General features: G+C 33.1%; 1 protein-coding gene across 9 annotated transcripts in view; it reads right to left on the bottom strand.

Moving 5' to 3' along the window:
• Positions 1-4775: 4775 nt before the first annotated feature.
• chas (chascon) overlaps positions 4776-17837 on the bottom strand; it is a 223328-nt gene continuing 210266 nt past the window's right edge. For 8 of the 9 annotated variants that reach the window (XM_088225472.1, XM_088225318.1, XM_088225085.1 and 5 more), the window contains one exon: positions 4776-6871. In XM_088225472.1, the coding sequence (XP_088081598.1) occupies positions 5578-6871 (1294 nt within the window). In that variant the 3' untranslated portion in view covers positions 4776-5577. Of the gene's footprint in view, positions 6872-14224; positions 14275-17837 lie in introns of all 9 variants that reach the window. The other variant, XM_088225689.1, reaches the window with a different exon arrangement.

The following is a 17837-nucleotide window of genomic DNA, read 5'->3' as shown; positions in this document are numbered from 1 at the left end:
TACACTGGACTTTTTTTTTCTTAAATTAACTGGCAAGCGTTACACTAAAAATCAAAGTGGCTATATCCATTGTAAGTTAAACTGAGTCAACTTTTTGTCTTTGAGTGATAAATATAACCTGTTTATTTTTATTTAAACTTTTTTCTGAGCAGAAATAAATGAGATGGCTTTGTTTAAACTGAATATTATTAATTACATTAGAAACCATGTAAACCTTAACATAATAAATACCTAGACAGATTTAAACAATAAATAAATTAAACTCTCAAAAATAATAGTGACTAAATTGGAAGTATTAAGAGAAAATATATATGTAGTTGAAATGTAACTACATATGTATATTGCTTTACATTATTAGCAGGTATGTCATGAGTCATTCATGACCATAAAAAAATCTTAATTTTGATGAATCATTAATATCTGTTTTTAAAAAAATTGTCTTTAAAATATGTACATGTTAAATTCATTTCTATGCATTAAATTATGTTTTCATCTGATTAAATTTATTGAGACGCAACAAATTTAATCTATTTATATCACAAGACTGGCCATAAATGTCCCGGTCCTCCGGGCACGCATTCATTATGCTATGTGTTTGATTCCCAACTTACGTTGTTACCTATAACATCCTACAACCTAGTCAAAAACAACTTTCTGTTTAGTAATCGTTAAACAGGTTGAATATCAGAGTTGTGACACTTTGGTGAGGTTATCTGGACCACGGTGTATTGAATCTGCGCATTTGTGGAGCACATCAGACAACACATCAACTTGCATGTTTCTCTTGAATTCAGCAAATTTTACTATAAACCAGTAGGCATATAGTACAAGTTGCTTACGAGCCTTTTAAATGCCTAGATTTCCTCATTCCTCAGAGTGGTTATGTTTATGTTTTGTTTTTTCTATTTAATTTGAATATTTTTACAATTTATTTAATCTAGTTATTGTACAATGTCCGTTAATAAATAAATAAATATTGTATATACGAGGATGTTAAAAAAAAAACTGGAGTTTATTTAATTTCGCAGGCTTGGAGAGTACGATTGTCAAATTAAAATAATATTATGTTGGTATACATGCCCCTGAAGTATGCTAAAATTTTTAGCTGTATTTGTAAACTGCTAAGGTTAGGCGTGTTCGGCGTACTCGGCGATTTTCATCATGGTGATCCAGAGTGCCTCCACTGGGACAATTGAGCTTTAGTTTCGACGTTATATCCATAAACCCATGTTTTGTCAGCTGTTATAAAACGTTTGTAATTTTGCATCGTCGTTGACTTCATTTAGTGACACCTGAGCAACTTCCATTCGCCGCTGTTTTTGTTTGAAATTCAAAAGTTTTGGAACAAATTTTACTGCCACGCGTTTCATACCTAAAACATTTAAAAAATGTTCATGGCATGAGCCAATCAATATGCCACCATTATCAACGACTCTCTGATTGTGATTCGGTGATCGTTCATAACCATTTCATTCACCTTTTCCCCGTTTTCATGGGTTGTTGTGCTGGGGCGTCCGGGCCATTTGTCATCTTCACGGCCATCTTGAAAACGCTTATACCACCCGTCAGTGGCGGTATTTCCATAGAAGCCCATAAGCCGGGCTTGCCTATTAATTTTATTTCAAAATTACCAAATCTGGACCAAACGCTTAAAAATAATTCATTTCGTTGTTTAAATTTCTCTCCAAATGAGAATTAGAAATCTGTTCGACGTTGGTACTGTTCGCATCCCGAAATCCGTGTGCGCGAACGACACTATGTCTTCTTATCTCGCTCACGCACGTGAGACTCTTATGGGGCTTATTTCACGGTGTAATTCGCATGTGATGCAAAACAGTAAACTCATAAAATGTTTGTCTGTATATGTTAAGTTTTATATGGGAAGATTCCCAAGAAGCTGGCTGAATGAAGCCAGCTTCTTTAAGGTAAAGTTGGCAGAGAGCGCCTCTTGTTTTTCCAATCGAACAAACTTTACGATTGTTTATTATGCTTTTTTTTTACAGAATTTGATAATTTTAAACGGTTATTTGTATCTTAATCGATTAAAGACCCGTACCGATTAAGATTTATGATAATTTACTTCATTTTGTGCAAACATCATATATAAAAAGAATTCGGAGATGGCCGACGTTTCTTTTTTATTTGCCTATCTACTTTCCTTTTCCAATATTCTATATCAATTATAATTTATCTTTATTATATTTATGTATCTATGGGTTCCGATGACTATTATTCAACTCTACGCATGCCTTATTTTATTAATGTTACTTATTGGTAATTGTTGATATCTGAGGAATTACTTTATATATAATAATATAGTGTTTTCTTTATTTCATTTATTTAAACGAACTCAGAAAGATTATCCTATGCATATTTTCATAAAATATTGTTATTCGTCATAATATACCTTTTGGATGCTTTGTAGACTGTACAACTGTAGTGAAGAAAGCTTACATCATGTTTTCACACAAGTGAATTCATCATCATTTCTTTTCCGCACCTAATGGTGCATAGAGCACTGCAATCGCTGTGTATCTTGATCATTTTTGCTACATGAAGGTAAGATCATCAGTCTTACGCTTCAAGTACCAGTCCAGGGACCATGACACATTCTAGTGTAAAAACACATTTTTAAATAAATATTTCAAATCAACCATGTCGGGAATCGAACCCGAGACCTTTCGCATGGTAGGCAGATGTGCTGACCACTATACAATGAGGCCGTCAGGGAATTACACCACATGTAAATTAAAAAAATATATATTGCCTTACTCATAAACCCTAGGCACGCTACTGCCACCCGTAAACTCTTGTGTTTTACTCATAGCAGACTCACAACATTTCACACACTTTGTTACACTTTATTTAATTTTTTACACAAAATTTGATACAAATTCTTTGATCCATTTTTTTTAATAAACTAAAATCGCCGAGCTCATAAAAACACGTCTAACCTAAGCGGCTGCCACAGACAAAGTAAACAATGAATACAGTTGAAATGTTGGCATATTTAAGGGGCATATATACAAACATATTTTTTTTTTTAAATGACAATCAGAATCTCGGAACCCGCGAAATTATAAAATTCCCGTTATTGCAGACACGGCGGGTCAATTTCTCCCTGGAATGGAATAGTGTCGCCGCAGAATGACCGGGCACTAGTGCCCAGTCATTCTGCGTAGGCAGCCAAGTACGGGGTAAGCTCCTAGGGAAATTACCGCTGCCTAGAGATCCCTTGAAGGCTTGTTAGTGAGTAGCACTAGCGGCTGCAACCTGAAGCAGGCAACTGGGTCGTAAGGCCGGTGTTGCTCCGTCGGCTGAAACGGCGTGTGTTCCGGGGGAGTAGCCAAGGTCCAACGACGAACGTGTAGCGGATGGTTTCAGTTTGCACTTGCGATTCTCGACCTGAGTATCAACGGCCTATTGTTTTGCTGTAAACATTAGCTATCTTCGTGATAGATCCTAGAATGATTTTTTTCCGTATGGGTGACTACAGCGATAGCCTCTTATTTCTCTTGAGGATTTAACAGTTGATATAAATTGACTGTAGATTGTATTGCTTGCACATACATGTCTATGGCATTTACTTACACAAGAAGCAGACTTTCATTATAACCTTTGTATTTTACTTATATATGTATTTAAAAATATTATCTGATGTCAACAAATACTTACGAAAAACAATGTTTTTAAACATGTTTCATTAATTTTCTAAGTCTTAAACATACCTTATGTTATTTACCCCCTTGTGCTTTTCTTTCACATCGTGGTAGAATTTATCTTTCACATAGTGGTAGAATTAGGATAGGAATACCATCCTTATTCTACCCCTAAAATAAGGATAATTATCCCATCTGTGTTCTACCACTATGCCTAGGCGCAACTTTATGAGTAAGGCAAATTTAATACCGGGATGGGTATTAAATTTGCAAAATGATCGTCAGCACACATATTTCTAACAAAAACATCTACATAATTCCAAAAACAAAATATTCCTCAGGCCCGCTGAAGGATTTATTTATAATAGCATTAACTGTAGATGATAGATTATGGAGAAAAGGTATTGTCTGAGTTTAACCCAATCGCACAGTTTGAATTTGCCTTATTCAAAAGGGTATCCTGCAAGACATTGGGCCACTCTTTCTTTATTTTTTTCAAATGAATTTAACTTGTTAATAAATTATGTTACTTTGTTTGAATCAACTTTGTGCGTTTTCTATGGGCTAGATCCAAATGGCAAATTCGTGTGCTGGATTGATGTCATATCTTAGTAGCTATTGGAAGATGGAGATATGGATTTATGAATTTGCCACCAATGCACATACCATCCCTTAAGTAACAACACCGTGTAAGTAGTTTTTGTCATTTTTACAGGACGGTGAAAAAACTGTTTATTTTATTAAGGCTTAAGATGTATTGAAATTAAATGATTAAATTTAAATGTGACCTTATTAAAAATTCATCTAATTCCTCTGCAATTCAATCAATCGCAGCGTAACTTGATTATTTTTTGTTACATGAAGGTAAGATGACCAGTCTTACACTTCAGGTGCCAGTCCAGGGACCATGAAATATTCTAGTGTAATTTACCTTTTTAAATAAATATTTCATGTCAACCATGTCGAGAATCGATCTCGAGACCTCTTGCATGGTAGACGTGCTGACCTCTACACCACAAGGCCGACATTAACTTTATTGGGAAAAAGGGCAGATTGGCAATTTCTCATGTACCTGGTGATATTCTTACTAAGAATTAAAAATGAACAATAAACACAGAAATTTAATATATTTTATTTATTTAGAATATAATATTATGACTCATATTAATAATAACAAAGAGTAAATACATATTTTCAATATAAATTTTGATAAGGAAGTTGGATGACACTTGAGAGTTTTTGTATATATTTTGGGTAACCATTTTGTGCAAAATGAAACCAAAATCAATAATAGTACGCATGCTTGATACTTTATTATCCCATAATAAATATTCACAATATTTGGCACTAATATAAGACCAAGGTATCTTTTATTTTAATCAGTATTATTAATGGACATGAAATATTAACTGGTTAAGTGAACAAATGTTAAAATACTGATTGTCTTTTTAATTGTTTTGTGATTTTATTTAGTTATTTATTATATTTACTTTTTCAACCAAATATCCATTAATATTGGTGGTCGCACATTTTCAGTCCATCTCACAGTACCTACCAATGCATTATTATGTACATACAGCTTTAGTACATTAAGAATTATTTTACCATTAAATAAATTTATTAATAATGTAACATTCATAATTTAATGTATCTAAAATACATTTTGAAATTTTATGGCCATTATCATTATAAACTATCTTACTTATTAGAAAAGTTTTTATTTTAATTAAGTGATGTAGATGTGAATGAATATGTTATGTTCTTGTAAAAAAATAAAATTTTTGCACTTTTGTTAATTCTCTATACACACATTTATAAATTATATTTATCCAGTTGTTTGACACATATATTTTGTTCGATTCACTGTTGATGAATTGTTAATACGGGTTAAGACTGGAATTATTCAATAACGCTATCTTTATTTTCTGTAATCCCTTACTTCTATCACAACTCCGTTGCTTCCGCGTCTCTCGTTGGATTGCCCACTGCCTCGTCTATGGTCTAGCCCATTTAATCGTCCACCATTCTCGGCATACTTTAAATTGGACATGGGATCACCGATGTAACGACTCTTTGTAACAGTCGTTGTCTCCGTGGACTCAATAGTCTCTTTCGTTCTTCCGTCTTTTGAAGGGATAGTCTTCTTTGATACAGTTTGGACGGTATTTGTTACACTGGGTCTTCGGGGATCATCGGACCTAGAAGATGTACGATATGTCTCTGAGAAATTATCACTATTGGCACTGCCTCTCCTTACAACATTGTATCCTGGACTGGTGTAACCTTCGGCGGATTTGAACTTATCAATGCCGTTTATAGGTCGGTACGGAGAGCTGGTATCCCTTCGATAAGGATCCGAAGACTTGTAAGATACGTCTTCTTTATAATGGGATTGTTGGTTAAAACCGTTTTTCAATGGTGTACTGTTGTAGATGGGAGTCGGGGATTTACTTCTACCGTTGATGCCGTCGATATCGTCATCTCCGTGTAGAACTTGGAAAAGCTCCGGTGACCTTTCTAGAAGCCCTTTCATGAATATCTTTTTTTTATCATTTACATTTCCATTCTCGACTGGTTTGGACAGTCCATTGGTGTAAGTAGATTTTTTGGTGAATTTGTTGCCGTATAGATTTTCTTTGCGTTCCTCTTCCTCCTCTTGGACGGCATTAGAAAGGTCTCTCTGGCTTCTGCTGATGATCGAAACTATCGCTGGACTCTTAAGCTGTTCCGGAGTTTCGTCCAAACGAGTCAGGTGTGGATTTGACTTGTATACGCTCGAGCTGTTAAGACGACTGGAGTTGTTGAAGTAGCTTGTTTTATGAGAGCCGCTTAGAGGTTCCATCGCGTTGACGTTAAAACTCTTACTTCTGTTCAAAGCTTTGTACGTCCTGGCTGGCTTGATAGGTCCTTGAATACCATTGCCGTTGGTCATAGCTCTGCTGACTCCGAGAGTGGAAGACGGAGGAGTCAAGTTGACGATGGATACGTTGATAGTGCTTGATGATCTTTTGTTGTTAGTTAGACGATCGTTCTCCCACTGCCTAGCTGGGGAAGATGACTGCTGGTAGCTGGATTTCTTTTGGATTTGTTCGTCGTGCAGTTTGCGTGGAAGGGTTTGGGAGTTGCGTAGATAATCGTCGGTACCATTACCGTTCACCAGGCGACTAGTTGACTTGCTGAATCTTCCGAGTGTGGTAGTGTAATTGTTTGTCCTGAAACAAAAAATACAAATTAATTTATGATTCAATCTAAATTTAGTTTTTGCACGTTTGGCAAAATCAACTCGATATTTTTTAAAGATACGATTTGTGATAGACACGATAAATGATTTACTTCGCTTAATAATAGACCAATTATTTATATTTTAAATGACTGGTTTAATAATTCGTTTCTCGCAACTACGCAAATATTTTTTTTCTTCAAAATGCTTCATAATCCGCCTCCGCCATCGGATTACAATTAGAATAGCCATTACTTTTGTAAGAGCTATGTAGGAGGGAAGATAATCTTAATATTCACGCTACACAAACAAAAACTAGTACTTATGTTTGTGCTAGATCATATAAATGAAATCTAAAAGATTGAACAATGTAGATGAGAACCCCCGTTAAATGTCCGAAAGCTCCGTTTCCTAAAAAAATATTTTCTGAAACATTTTGTAGTATCCAATCGAGGAAAATTCCAAAACGTGATTTATCATCGACTTCTTACTGTATTTTCGTAACAACAAAGGTAAAAGAAGAAACAAATTAAACAATCCAAAAAATATTTATAATATTTATCGAAAATAAATCAGTACTTTCGTTTATCAATTTAAATTTACAAAAAATCCGAAGCTTTTTTTTTTCTGACGTTTTTCAATTAGTTTTTAACCCATACAACGTAATTAGTTGTGAAATCACAATTAAAATACTGTATATTCATCACGATACTCATTTAAAAAAATAAACAACTGTATTTATATATACACTGAAAACGCGTCAACAAACTATTTTAAACAATCTACAATACCTAGAATATGCGACCAATATAACAATATATTTACCGAGGCTGATATTTTTTGTGACAATGTATGTAAATTTAGGTAAAAAATTATAGAAATTTTGAGAGAAGCAGACATTTAACTTTATTATTATTATTATATACATATTTTTTTCATTTCGTTTCTTTTACATTTATTATATTGAACATAATTTAAATTATTGTATTAAGTGTAAACAATTTTTTTGGTGCGTGCATGAGTTTCTTACACTAATATACAAAGAAATTGGCAATATATGTGTACATACTGTTTGTTTACCAAATAAAATAAATAAATATTTATTTTTAGAACAATCGATATTACACTGGAACCTTTTTTTACACGGAGGAGACGTTCCACGTTTAAAAAAATAATACTAAAAAAGAATGCCAAAAAGAAACAATGGTATATAGAGCCTTCCTTGTATTAAAATCCTGTAGGGATTCAAAAAGTAAATTGTCTACTATTTAGTGTACTTTGATTTTATTCAAAAATATAACATGATACCAAAATCCATTTAAAAATTGTAACACAGATATTCACTATCACCCTTCCCTTGCGCATACCTGAATCATATTCTAGATCTTCTCTACCCCCTAGAGAGGGATTAATTTGAAGAATTTTATTTTTCTAACGTGACGACACTTTGCTTTATACAATGGCCACACTGATGATTAAACGTCAAAAAATATGAACTCTCCAGGGATTAAAGAAGATCCAGAATACCAACCCAGGTAAGTAAAAGAGCGAAGTAGGGAATGTAAAAAACAAATAGTATAATCTTATTACTATTACGCATTGTAAAATCAATGATTATTTTTGTTTGATTTTATATTTGTACCGTGTTATTTCGAAACCGTATTAGGATACCGTAAGAGTATCTGGTTTATAAGCCATTTAAAATGCTCCTAAAAACCTGCAGCAATAATAACACCCTACCGTAACAAAATCATATTCCGAAGAAATTTGCACTGCATTGCATTATCTGTGTTACTTTTCTTTAAAAGGAAGCGCGGTATGATTTTTCTTCATACAAACGTACTCCCGTATTTTCTCCCTGGGTTATGGCACAAGAGCGATTATTTTATTACACCCTAGATTCCACCATTGGCGTCCCTGTCGTTTTTTTTAAAATTAATAAATTGTATTTTATAGTAGCTTGGACTATCTAAAATCCTTAAAGCGCCTAGTTGCATCTACCGTCTTTGGAAGTACGCTGACTATTTTTTAAATAAACAAAGGTTCCGACACAGAAAATTTCATTTTCATTCTTTATTTTTAAAAAAATCAAAATTGATTCAGTTTTGGAGTGCAGAAAATGAGAATACGAGACCTCGATTTTGTCGATAATCAATCCGACGTGCAATTGTATTTTTCTCACATTCGGGGTTATTTCTGCAAGAGAATGACACAAAACTATGTTCAAATACCTATTTTTCAAACCACTCTTCATCGCATTTGCGGAGGATTTCCTCTTGAGGGTAGTAAAGAACTCACATGATAGGTAATAAAGAACTCACGAGAGGTAGTATCATACATGATCAATATAGTGCAGGCAATTAGTAAAATAAACCAAAGTAGGGAACAAAATGCCGAACACTCCTCTAGTGGAACGGAAGGCCTGTTGACCACTGCCAACAGGCCGGCTTCTCCTGAAGTGTTAAGTGGTTTCCTCTCCACGTGAGCAAATACTGAGAAGTTCCTGATTAGCCCACATTAGTATATTCCTCCTGATCCTTTGGGTTTGAGAAACTTTTGAGTTTAGATATATTTAACGATATTTAATTGCAGAAAAATCCATTTTTTAAAAATATAAACCTTGTATATTATAAGCAAGGTAAATAATAAAGCAACTCCCTTATAAAAAAATTAAAAAATTCTCTTGAGGTGTGCCTGATTTTTTTCTCCTCGGGATCGTGTATTTGAGTACCCAAAAAACGTAGGTAATTTTCTTGCATTTGCAATTAATTAAAAACGGAAAATAAACAACAAAGCGTATGTCTATGAAATGGGCAATTGCTCTTACTTTCTCAAAGTGGTATTAGAATACAACCAATGTTGAAGAGAGAAAACGGGTTTAATGATTTAAATTTCGTGGCATCGATTCAGTAGGTACTTGAAATTTCGCAATCTGTTTTCCCATATTTATCAGTTCCTGCCTACGGTGGTACCTGTCTGTCTACATTCATAAATTCCTGATCCAATCTAGTCCAAAACATGATATACTTACATACATTAAGACGAAAATTATGACGCAGATAATTTTGGTAATAAACTCTCCAATCATTTAGCGAACCATATTTTGAAGTGATCAAATAATAAGAAATAATATAATATATTGCATTTGCAAAATAGTAAGGAGTATATACTCCTATATATATATAATACAAAAAAGTTTAAATTAAAACACAATTACTATGGCGACTGCTTTTCTTTACATTTGTCTTATCAACCGCCGGCTAAATGCAATAAATAGAATGATAAATAAATAAAAATATCAGTTTTGGAATATATTCCATATTTACACCGGTGACATTCAAATATGTGATTGCGCAGCAGGATTATACGTCATGAAACGTAAATATTTTGACATTTAATATTAGGTGTTCACGGATGTTCCATTGTGATCGCGAATACGATAAACAACCATGGTGAGAAATTGTGATCGTGTCGCTTATTAGCAGGTCGATAGTTATTTGTGATTGAGCTACAGAGAGCCTAACTTAAAACGAAACAAGTATAATATGTAATTAAATATCTTTTTACGGAATAAAGGACAGTTGGAGTGAATTATTGTCTTAAAGTTCTCAGAATCACCTAATGGTAGCGTCATTTTGTTAATAGAATTCTCGTTGATTGCCACAAATGGTTATTTTAGCATCATAAAATAAAGTGGTAAACCTTGGACGATTCTTTTGCAAATGCTAACTTTAAAACGTGCAACATCTTTGATGTAAATTTGCAAGAAATTTATTCCGTACGTGAACTGTTTACAGATACAAAATCCTGCACTAATCTTTAAAACTTCGTGAATGCACTCGACAATATTTTATATCCAAATCATTGTTAACAAGTAAACCGGAAACTTTTTTTACATGGCGAATATTTTCCACGCAGTACCGTGTAAAAAAGGTATTTTAAAAAAGAAAAATGGTGGATAGCTTTCCTTGTACAAAAAATATTTCGGGATTAAAAAAATTAAACTCTTTACTTTTTACTGTACCTCAATTTTATTAACAATATAACTTGACAAAAAATACATTTAAAATCGTAACAAAGATAACTCATTTCCACCTTTCGTGACGCAAACCTCTTTGTGCCTATATTGTATTGTTAGAGATAAATTATTAGTAAATGAATTAGTTTTGTATTTTAACTATGAAAATTTTCCCGATGGAATAATATTTTTTTTCCTGATAAAAAGTAGGCTGATCGATTGCCGGTCAAATATCGCTTTGCAAAAAAAAACGTCGATCCGTTAGTCTATGGTGACGTAGCATCGTTATTATGTTTAATTATGAATTCATTTTCCACAAAGAATTCTCCCGAGGGAATGATATTTTTTCGGAATGAAAAGTACCTTGTGTCACTTATCGGCTTTTCGGCTATACCTATACAAAAAATCACGGCAATCAGTCGCTCCGTTGCAACGCGAACTAAACACGAACACAAGTCTGTTCGCATTTATAATATTACTATGGATTATTATAAATGCGAACACTATTACTATTGTTAAATTAACGTTATTTTGTTTTGTTTTTTTTAATCGTATTTTTATAGTGTTTTTTTTTTTTAAGTGGTACTGGTGTACTTTATCAGTATTTACAAACATTTCACAGAGAAAGATAACATGGAAATTTGGAAGTCCGGTGATTAATTGGAAACGGGGCGGATGAGAAATACACATATGTGTGTGAAACAGAACTAGAATCCCTGGACGAGTAATTTGACTCGATGGCAGTAGCCATGAATTTTTGAACTGAGAATACTCAGTTTGAAATTCGGAAAAAAATCAATCGAACAGAGATAATACCTATGATCCAAAACATCGGCAGAATGCAAACGACACAGCTCAATAACCCCAAAAAACTAAATCCATCGATCTTATCTATTTAAAAATTAATCAACAGCAATGTTTTGATTAAGTTAAAATGTTTGTAGACAAGTACCTACTGGATTTTATCCTCTAGAGTGATAAATCAATATTTACTGTAATCACTTTTTACGTATATTGTTGTGTATTTGTTACACCAACCCAAGTTGGTTGTATGCCAACGTAGACATTCTAAACATACGCAAGTTATTTATTTGTTTCTTTTGATATTTAAAAAAATATCAAATGCTTTTATTTATTGTCAATGTGAGTAAATTGAATACAAGGTCAGAGTTAATTTGACCTGAGAAATTTTATGGCAATCATTTCATACCGCCGGATATTGTTGCATACCAACTCGTATGAGCGCATGTTATTTTGTTGTACGACCTGCCTCTTGGAAATTCCATCAAGGAAAGTGGGTCTCTTCTAAACGCTCGTGAGTGATAGTAAAGTTTGGTTTATCAATTTTAGCTTCTAATTTTGTTATATTCAATTATTGCCTAAAAAAATAAGACTTAAAACATACGTTATGTAAAAAATATTATTTTTATTGCCCGACCAGTTGCACTACAAAAAATAAAATAAAAAAGTTTCAAGTTAAGTTAGTTCCTTTGTGGTCATAATTCTAATTTCTTTTCTACGTCCGCTACTAAATGGAGCATGTGGACATCACCAGACGCCCCCGGGAGACTTATCACCTCCTCCTACGTCAATCCTGCTTCCCTTAATTCCGCCGAATATAGCCGAAAGATCGTATTCCTAAGGCTCCCGCGGCGCAGAAAATACTTTTGTCTCGCGTATTTTGTATGTAAATACACGATATAAAAGTGTTTTCTACGGCCGCGAAAGCGGTTCAGATAAGCACCGCAGGACGGCGAGAGCCCGCGAGTGGAAAGAAGGGGAACTTGGGTTTAGGTTCTCCCGAGACATGCGCAGCACGTGTCCATGCCGAGTCCACCGCTACACAAGACGTTCATTATGGGAGGCTGCTGCGTCCGTTCTCGGACTTCAATGTTTGTTACGAAATCGAACCACCTGATGCCTAATATTCTCCTCAAGCACTCAAAACTCAGAAGTTTGGTGTTTCGAGCTTTGGTAAGGTGCCAAGAGTAAAAATATTTTTTTATGCAACAATTATTTAACCCAACTTTTTTTGGTACTACTGGCCCTAAAATGCTTGCCTAGCATACAAAGGTTCCGGGTACGATTTCCGCTGAGATCACGATAATAAATGTGGTTTTTCTAAAGCTTCGGTGTATTGAAATGATTTGCTACAGAAAAATTGACGGTGCGCTGAGGTACCACCCTGCGTTTTACTATTAAAATGATAGGGTTACTTTAATAGTATTTTTATTATTGTTTGTGTACATTAAACATAAAGTTCAAACTCATTATTACAAAAGTCAATAAATAAATGTAGATTATAAATTGATGTTATTTTTTTTACTTCTTCATTAAATTTTTCGCATTTATGACTTTTGTAGCTTAAGTTTATTTTGCACGTAGTATCAATATTATCTACCATGCAGCGAATATTATAAACACGGATGCTACATACGTCATGAGGAATAATAAATTAATATAAAAAAATTGTTCAAAGAAAATATATACACCAATTTGTTAATCATATACCTGTTTCGTATTTATTTAATATGCGTATCGTCGCGTTTTCTAATTCCAATTAATAAACTGATTTTGTGGTCCATAATGAGAGAAACTTATTAACATATTCCTTAACCTCGCGTAGCTTTAGGGGATATGACGTCTGGCGGTGAAATGAGAAAGGAGAAATGATAAAGAAATTAAAAAAGAGATAAACAAATCAGGAAGGTGTGCAAATGTGCGGGTCATTGTGCATAATTATAGGCCTCATTTTGCTCAACCAATTCTGGGGAAGAAAAAAATAAGTGAAGAATTGCCCCCTCGGGCGATATGACATGTTTAAAGGAACGAATATTTGTTATTAATAAAGAAATCTTGCTTCAATTAAGAATGTGTTCGTATTGAAATGCAAACAAAACAAAACGCATCATCGCATAAACAAAGGCATCGGAACGAGTAAATAAAAAACTAAGCGCTACCAATTAAGTAAGCAAATCAATCATGTAATAATAATGGTAAAGTGACTTTTACTCATTAGAACAGGGATCAAATAACATTACATAATCATGGAAGAAACGATTGAATTGAACCCTCGATTATTTAGTATAGATCTACAGTATTATTATATTATTCCGTAGGTTCAAATTCATAATCAACAAAATTATTTGTAGTGTAAATCGTTTTTATTTTTAAATATGCTAACAATATTAATGTAATACTTATAAACTGTTCAGACTAAGTGAATCTACATAGGCAAGGCTGAAATATTATGTTTTAATAATAAACATATTTCGCGGAAGCGGTTTATGTGCTTAACTTGTTTAAAATTCATAAAAAAGTTGTTACCTGTATTTAGCCATGTAGTAATTGTGGCACTCTGTTTTTCCAATTGTTAGCTGTAAAAATCCTTCTGTTATTCTTTATCATCGTTCAAAATATTATCTTTTAAAAGTTTTATGTCTAAGTTTAGTTGATAAGCGTTTTTTTACTAAAAGCGTTAGTTTTTAAGCTTTAAATTTATTAGTGTGGCTTTTGCCCAAGACAAATAGTTTTCTTTATTTATTTACGCAAAAAAGCAGCTACTATAGTAAGTTAAAGCGTAACTCTGACCAATATATTAGGAAGCAATAATTTATTAGCCAAAGTCTTATTTATATTCGGTTCGTTCTTGTAAAGTAAAGTTAGCCGTGAATTATCAGTTTATTTTTTAAACAACCTCCAATTAATCATTCATTTTGGTCTTAAATCCCAGTATCCCACGGTGAATTAACAGGGTAACTTAGAAACCACTTTGAGATGAAATCAATTTACGTTTAGAAAAACTAGTATTTTCAAGTCAGAGGTCACTCGGTACGTGCCTATACAAATAATCAATAAGCAGTTTATGAAACCAGTTTGGACAATTTAACATGCACAGATCATCCGTGAGCGATCGGCCGAATCGGCGAAAAATTTGCCGAACACTATAGTGCCAAATTCGGCTGAAATGTTTATGTCGGTTACGTGACAAATATGCAGAAACATGGCGAAATCTCGTGTAGGATGCTACAATAAATTGTTTCCTTCGTTGTCTCAAAGTGAATCCCCTCTATTGTCATTTGATTTCACGTCAAATTGTTAAGAAAACGTATTTTAACATCTCAAATTATGCGGTTCCAGTAACAACTGAGATATATTTAGGTACCTATTCAAACGATGTCTTAGGTCTTAGGATATACTATAAAAATCCTACACAGATGTGATTTTTACCATAGTAGTATTCCTTTAAATTTCATCAAAGACACGAAACTTTCTTGTTACGAATTTGGAACAAGAAAGCGATTGCTAACAAAGAAAATAAAAAATGCTCCTTATGCACATTATTCGAACGTGTGGGAAGCTTGTATATTTTTGTATATATGACATTGGCATATTTGGTATGCAGTTAAAACAATGGTTTACAAGAAACTGCATCTCGCGATCCAATAACAAAAAAGGAAGTTTCGATATGTCTGAATCATAGTATCGATTACGTAGAAACATTAGCGGCCTACAATCGTTTACTTGTAGCCTCTACTCTAGGTCATTCAAGGTTAAGAATGTTTACATACAATATTGCATATTTTAGACTCGCGCATTCCTTCAGAGCAAATAAATATCTAAAACGTTGTACATTCATTCATAACATTATTGATAAATCTCATAAAAAATAGAAATGTGCGTATGTTTTTTACATAATAAATTACAATCTTTTTTTTTCAAATGGCAGTCAAAGCCATTATATATTAATTAATTTTTTCGTAAAGATTTTTTTCAAAAGTTTTTCCTGCATTTTGTTTGGTATTCAAACTGTTTAAAATAGCAGCCAGATATTTAATATGCTTATTTCTACCGTTGGAATTCCGCGCGAAGTGTTTAAACATTAAGAAAACTCTTTTTTTATCACAGATCGCAGTGTAACATATACGAGTTTACACCTATGCTTCAAGTCGAACTAGAAATTCCAGCAAAACAGGTTATGGGGTGTTTCATTTGACACTAGACTTTTTTCCGATAGTGACTATTACATTATGTCAGACGCAGTGTGCAATTGATTATAAACATGAGCTATTGATGGAGCCGTATTAGGAAAACGAAGGTGAAGGTTCCAAACACGACAACCTTAACTACCCACGATGCAGGTGGGTTGCTCGACGCAGTATCAATGTGTGATCTGCTTTTCAAGCATCGTAACAAGATTTATGTCACCCGTTTATTATATTATTGCCCTCGTCGCCTTGATTTTACGATATATTTATTGACTCGATCCCGCAAAAAAATAGCGTAGTTTAAAGTTTAGTCATTAAAACGTATTTGGAGGTGCGGCGTTATTCTGAATACTATTTATTACCTATCTCATAAAATATTTTATCGTGCGCTAAATACTACTAAATCTTCCTTTTTCGTTGTTTAGATGACAAAAACACTGTACTCGTATAACATCCGTCCCAAGGTTTTCAAATTACCAACTTGAATAGAATACAAAGTAATTAACGCTTGAAATTCGCGTTTCCAAGTCAATATTTGTTGTGTTAGTAATCATCTTTGCCTAACGATGAGAAAATACTTAACGCGAAAAATTGTCCATAAATTACAAGAACTTATGTGTCTAATCTGCTACATTGGGTATCACGATTGGATTAAACATTTGTGGAAAACAACTCACAGTTACAATTGACCATGAAATTTAGATGAATTTCATCATAATATTTACTTCTATTATTGATGTTTATTTACAAATTTTAATGCCTAAAATATTTTCGTTTTTAAATATTTATATGAAATAGTTTATGTAGGTACTTATTTTCATTTTATTTATTAACTTTTTGTATATTAGCCGAATAGCAGTTTCTTCCAACCGACCAATAAAATAATTGTATTATTTATATAATTTAAGTTTGAAAACGCGTTCAATACAAAATGAAATAAAAAACTAAAGATATACAAACATAGAAATAACAATATTTGCATATAAATTACTTCAAATAAATACTAGTACTCATTGTGGAAAAGGAATAAAGAGGAAAGAAGAAAGGAGGATGGGTTAAGGAAGAGAAAGGAGATGTTTTTTCAGACCTGATTAAACCTAGATACTGTAGGAACATATTTGATGGTGAATGGGAGATGATTCCACAGTCGAACCGTATGGATAATAAATGAGTTCGAGCAGAAAGAGGAATTGTGGATGGGAGGGTGCTTTAAGAATTAAAACGAATAGGTAAACCAATGTACAGTCCATTCAATGGCCATTGTTTATGTATACATGACAGAAAGTTTTCGAATTAAATATTCTAGAGTACGTGTTAACACAAACTAAATAACTAAGATCATCGGCAGGCACTTACAAATTATTATAGGCACTGTACGATTGTGTGAAGTAATTCCTAGATTTTAAAATATTCTCAATATGTGTAAAAAAAATAATCTTAACTATTCAGTTTCAAAACAATTTTTAATAACCATTAGTAACGAATTCTGATGCTTTTTCGTCATTTGGAATAACAGTCAAGGATAATGTACGCACATGAATACGATAACACCAGATACGAGAAACAAGAATTTTTCATGGGAATTTTAAATAAAAACGAGAGAAAAACCTTCAAATATCCTGTTTATTTGTAAATTATTTCTAAATGCTTCTATAAATCCAGTACATTTAAGTTTTATGAGAATAAATTTATATGGACTGCATAATTGCGATCTGCGTAAATAACATCTGAAATCACCGAAAAAAAAAACTATAAGTGGTGGATTTTTTTAATAAAGCTTGTTGCAGGTGAAGTGAACATGCTCTCATTTTAAAGGTGAAGTAAACTCATGGTTTATATCACATTTCAGTAATCAGTGTAATCTAAAAACCTTTTTTTTCTGGTTCTTTGTGTACTAAACATCCGTGTTGATTGAAAATATCAAAATACTTACCCAAAATAAAATAAGCAAA

The sequence above is a fragment of the Micrasema longulum genome, unplaced genomic scaffold, assembly GCF_059751315.1.
Source record: "Micrasema longulum isolate JH-2025_06_02 unplaced genomic scaffold, ASM5975131v1 h1tg000006l, whole genome shotgun sequence".
Taxonomy (NCBI): Eukaryota; Metazoa; Arthropoda; class Insecta; order Trichoptera; family Brachycentridae; genus Micrasema; species Micrasema longulum.
The sequence above is the reverse complement of the archived record's forward strand: the minus strand, read 5'-3'. Positions and strand labels throughout refer to the sequence as shown.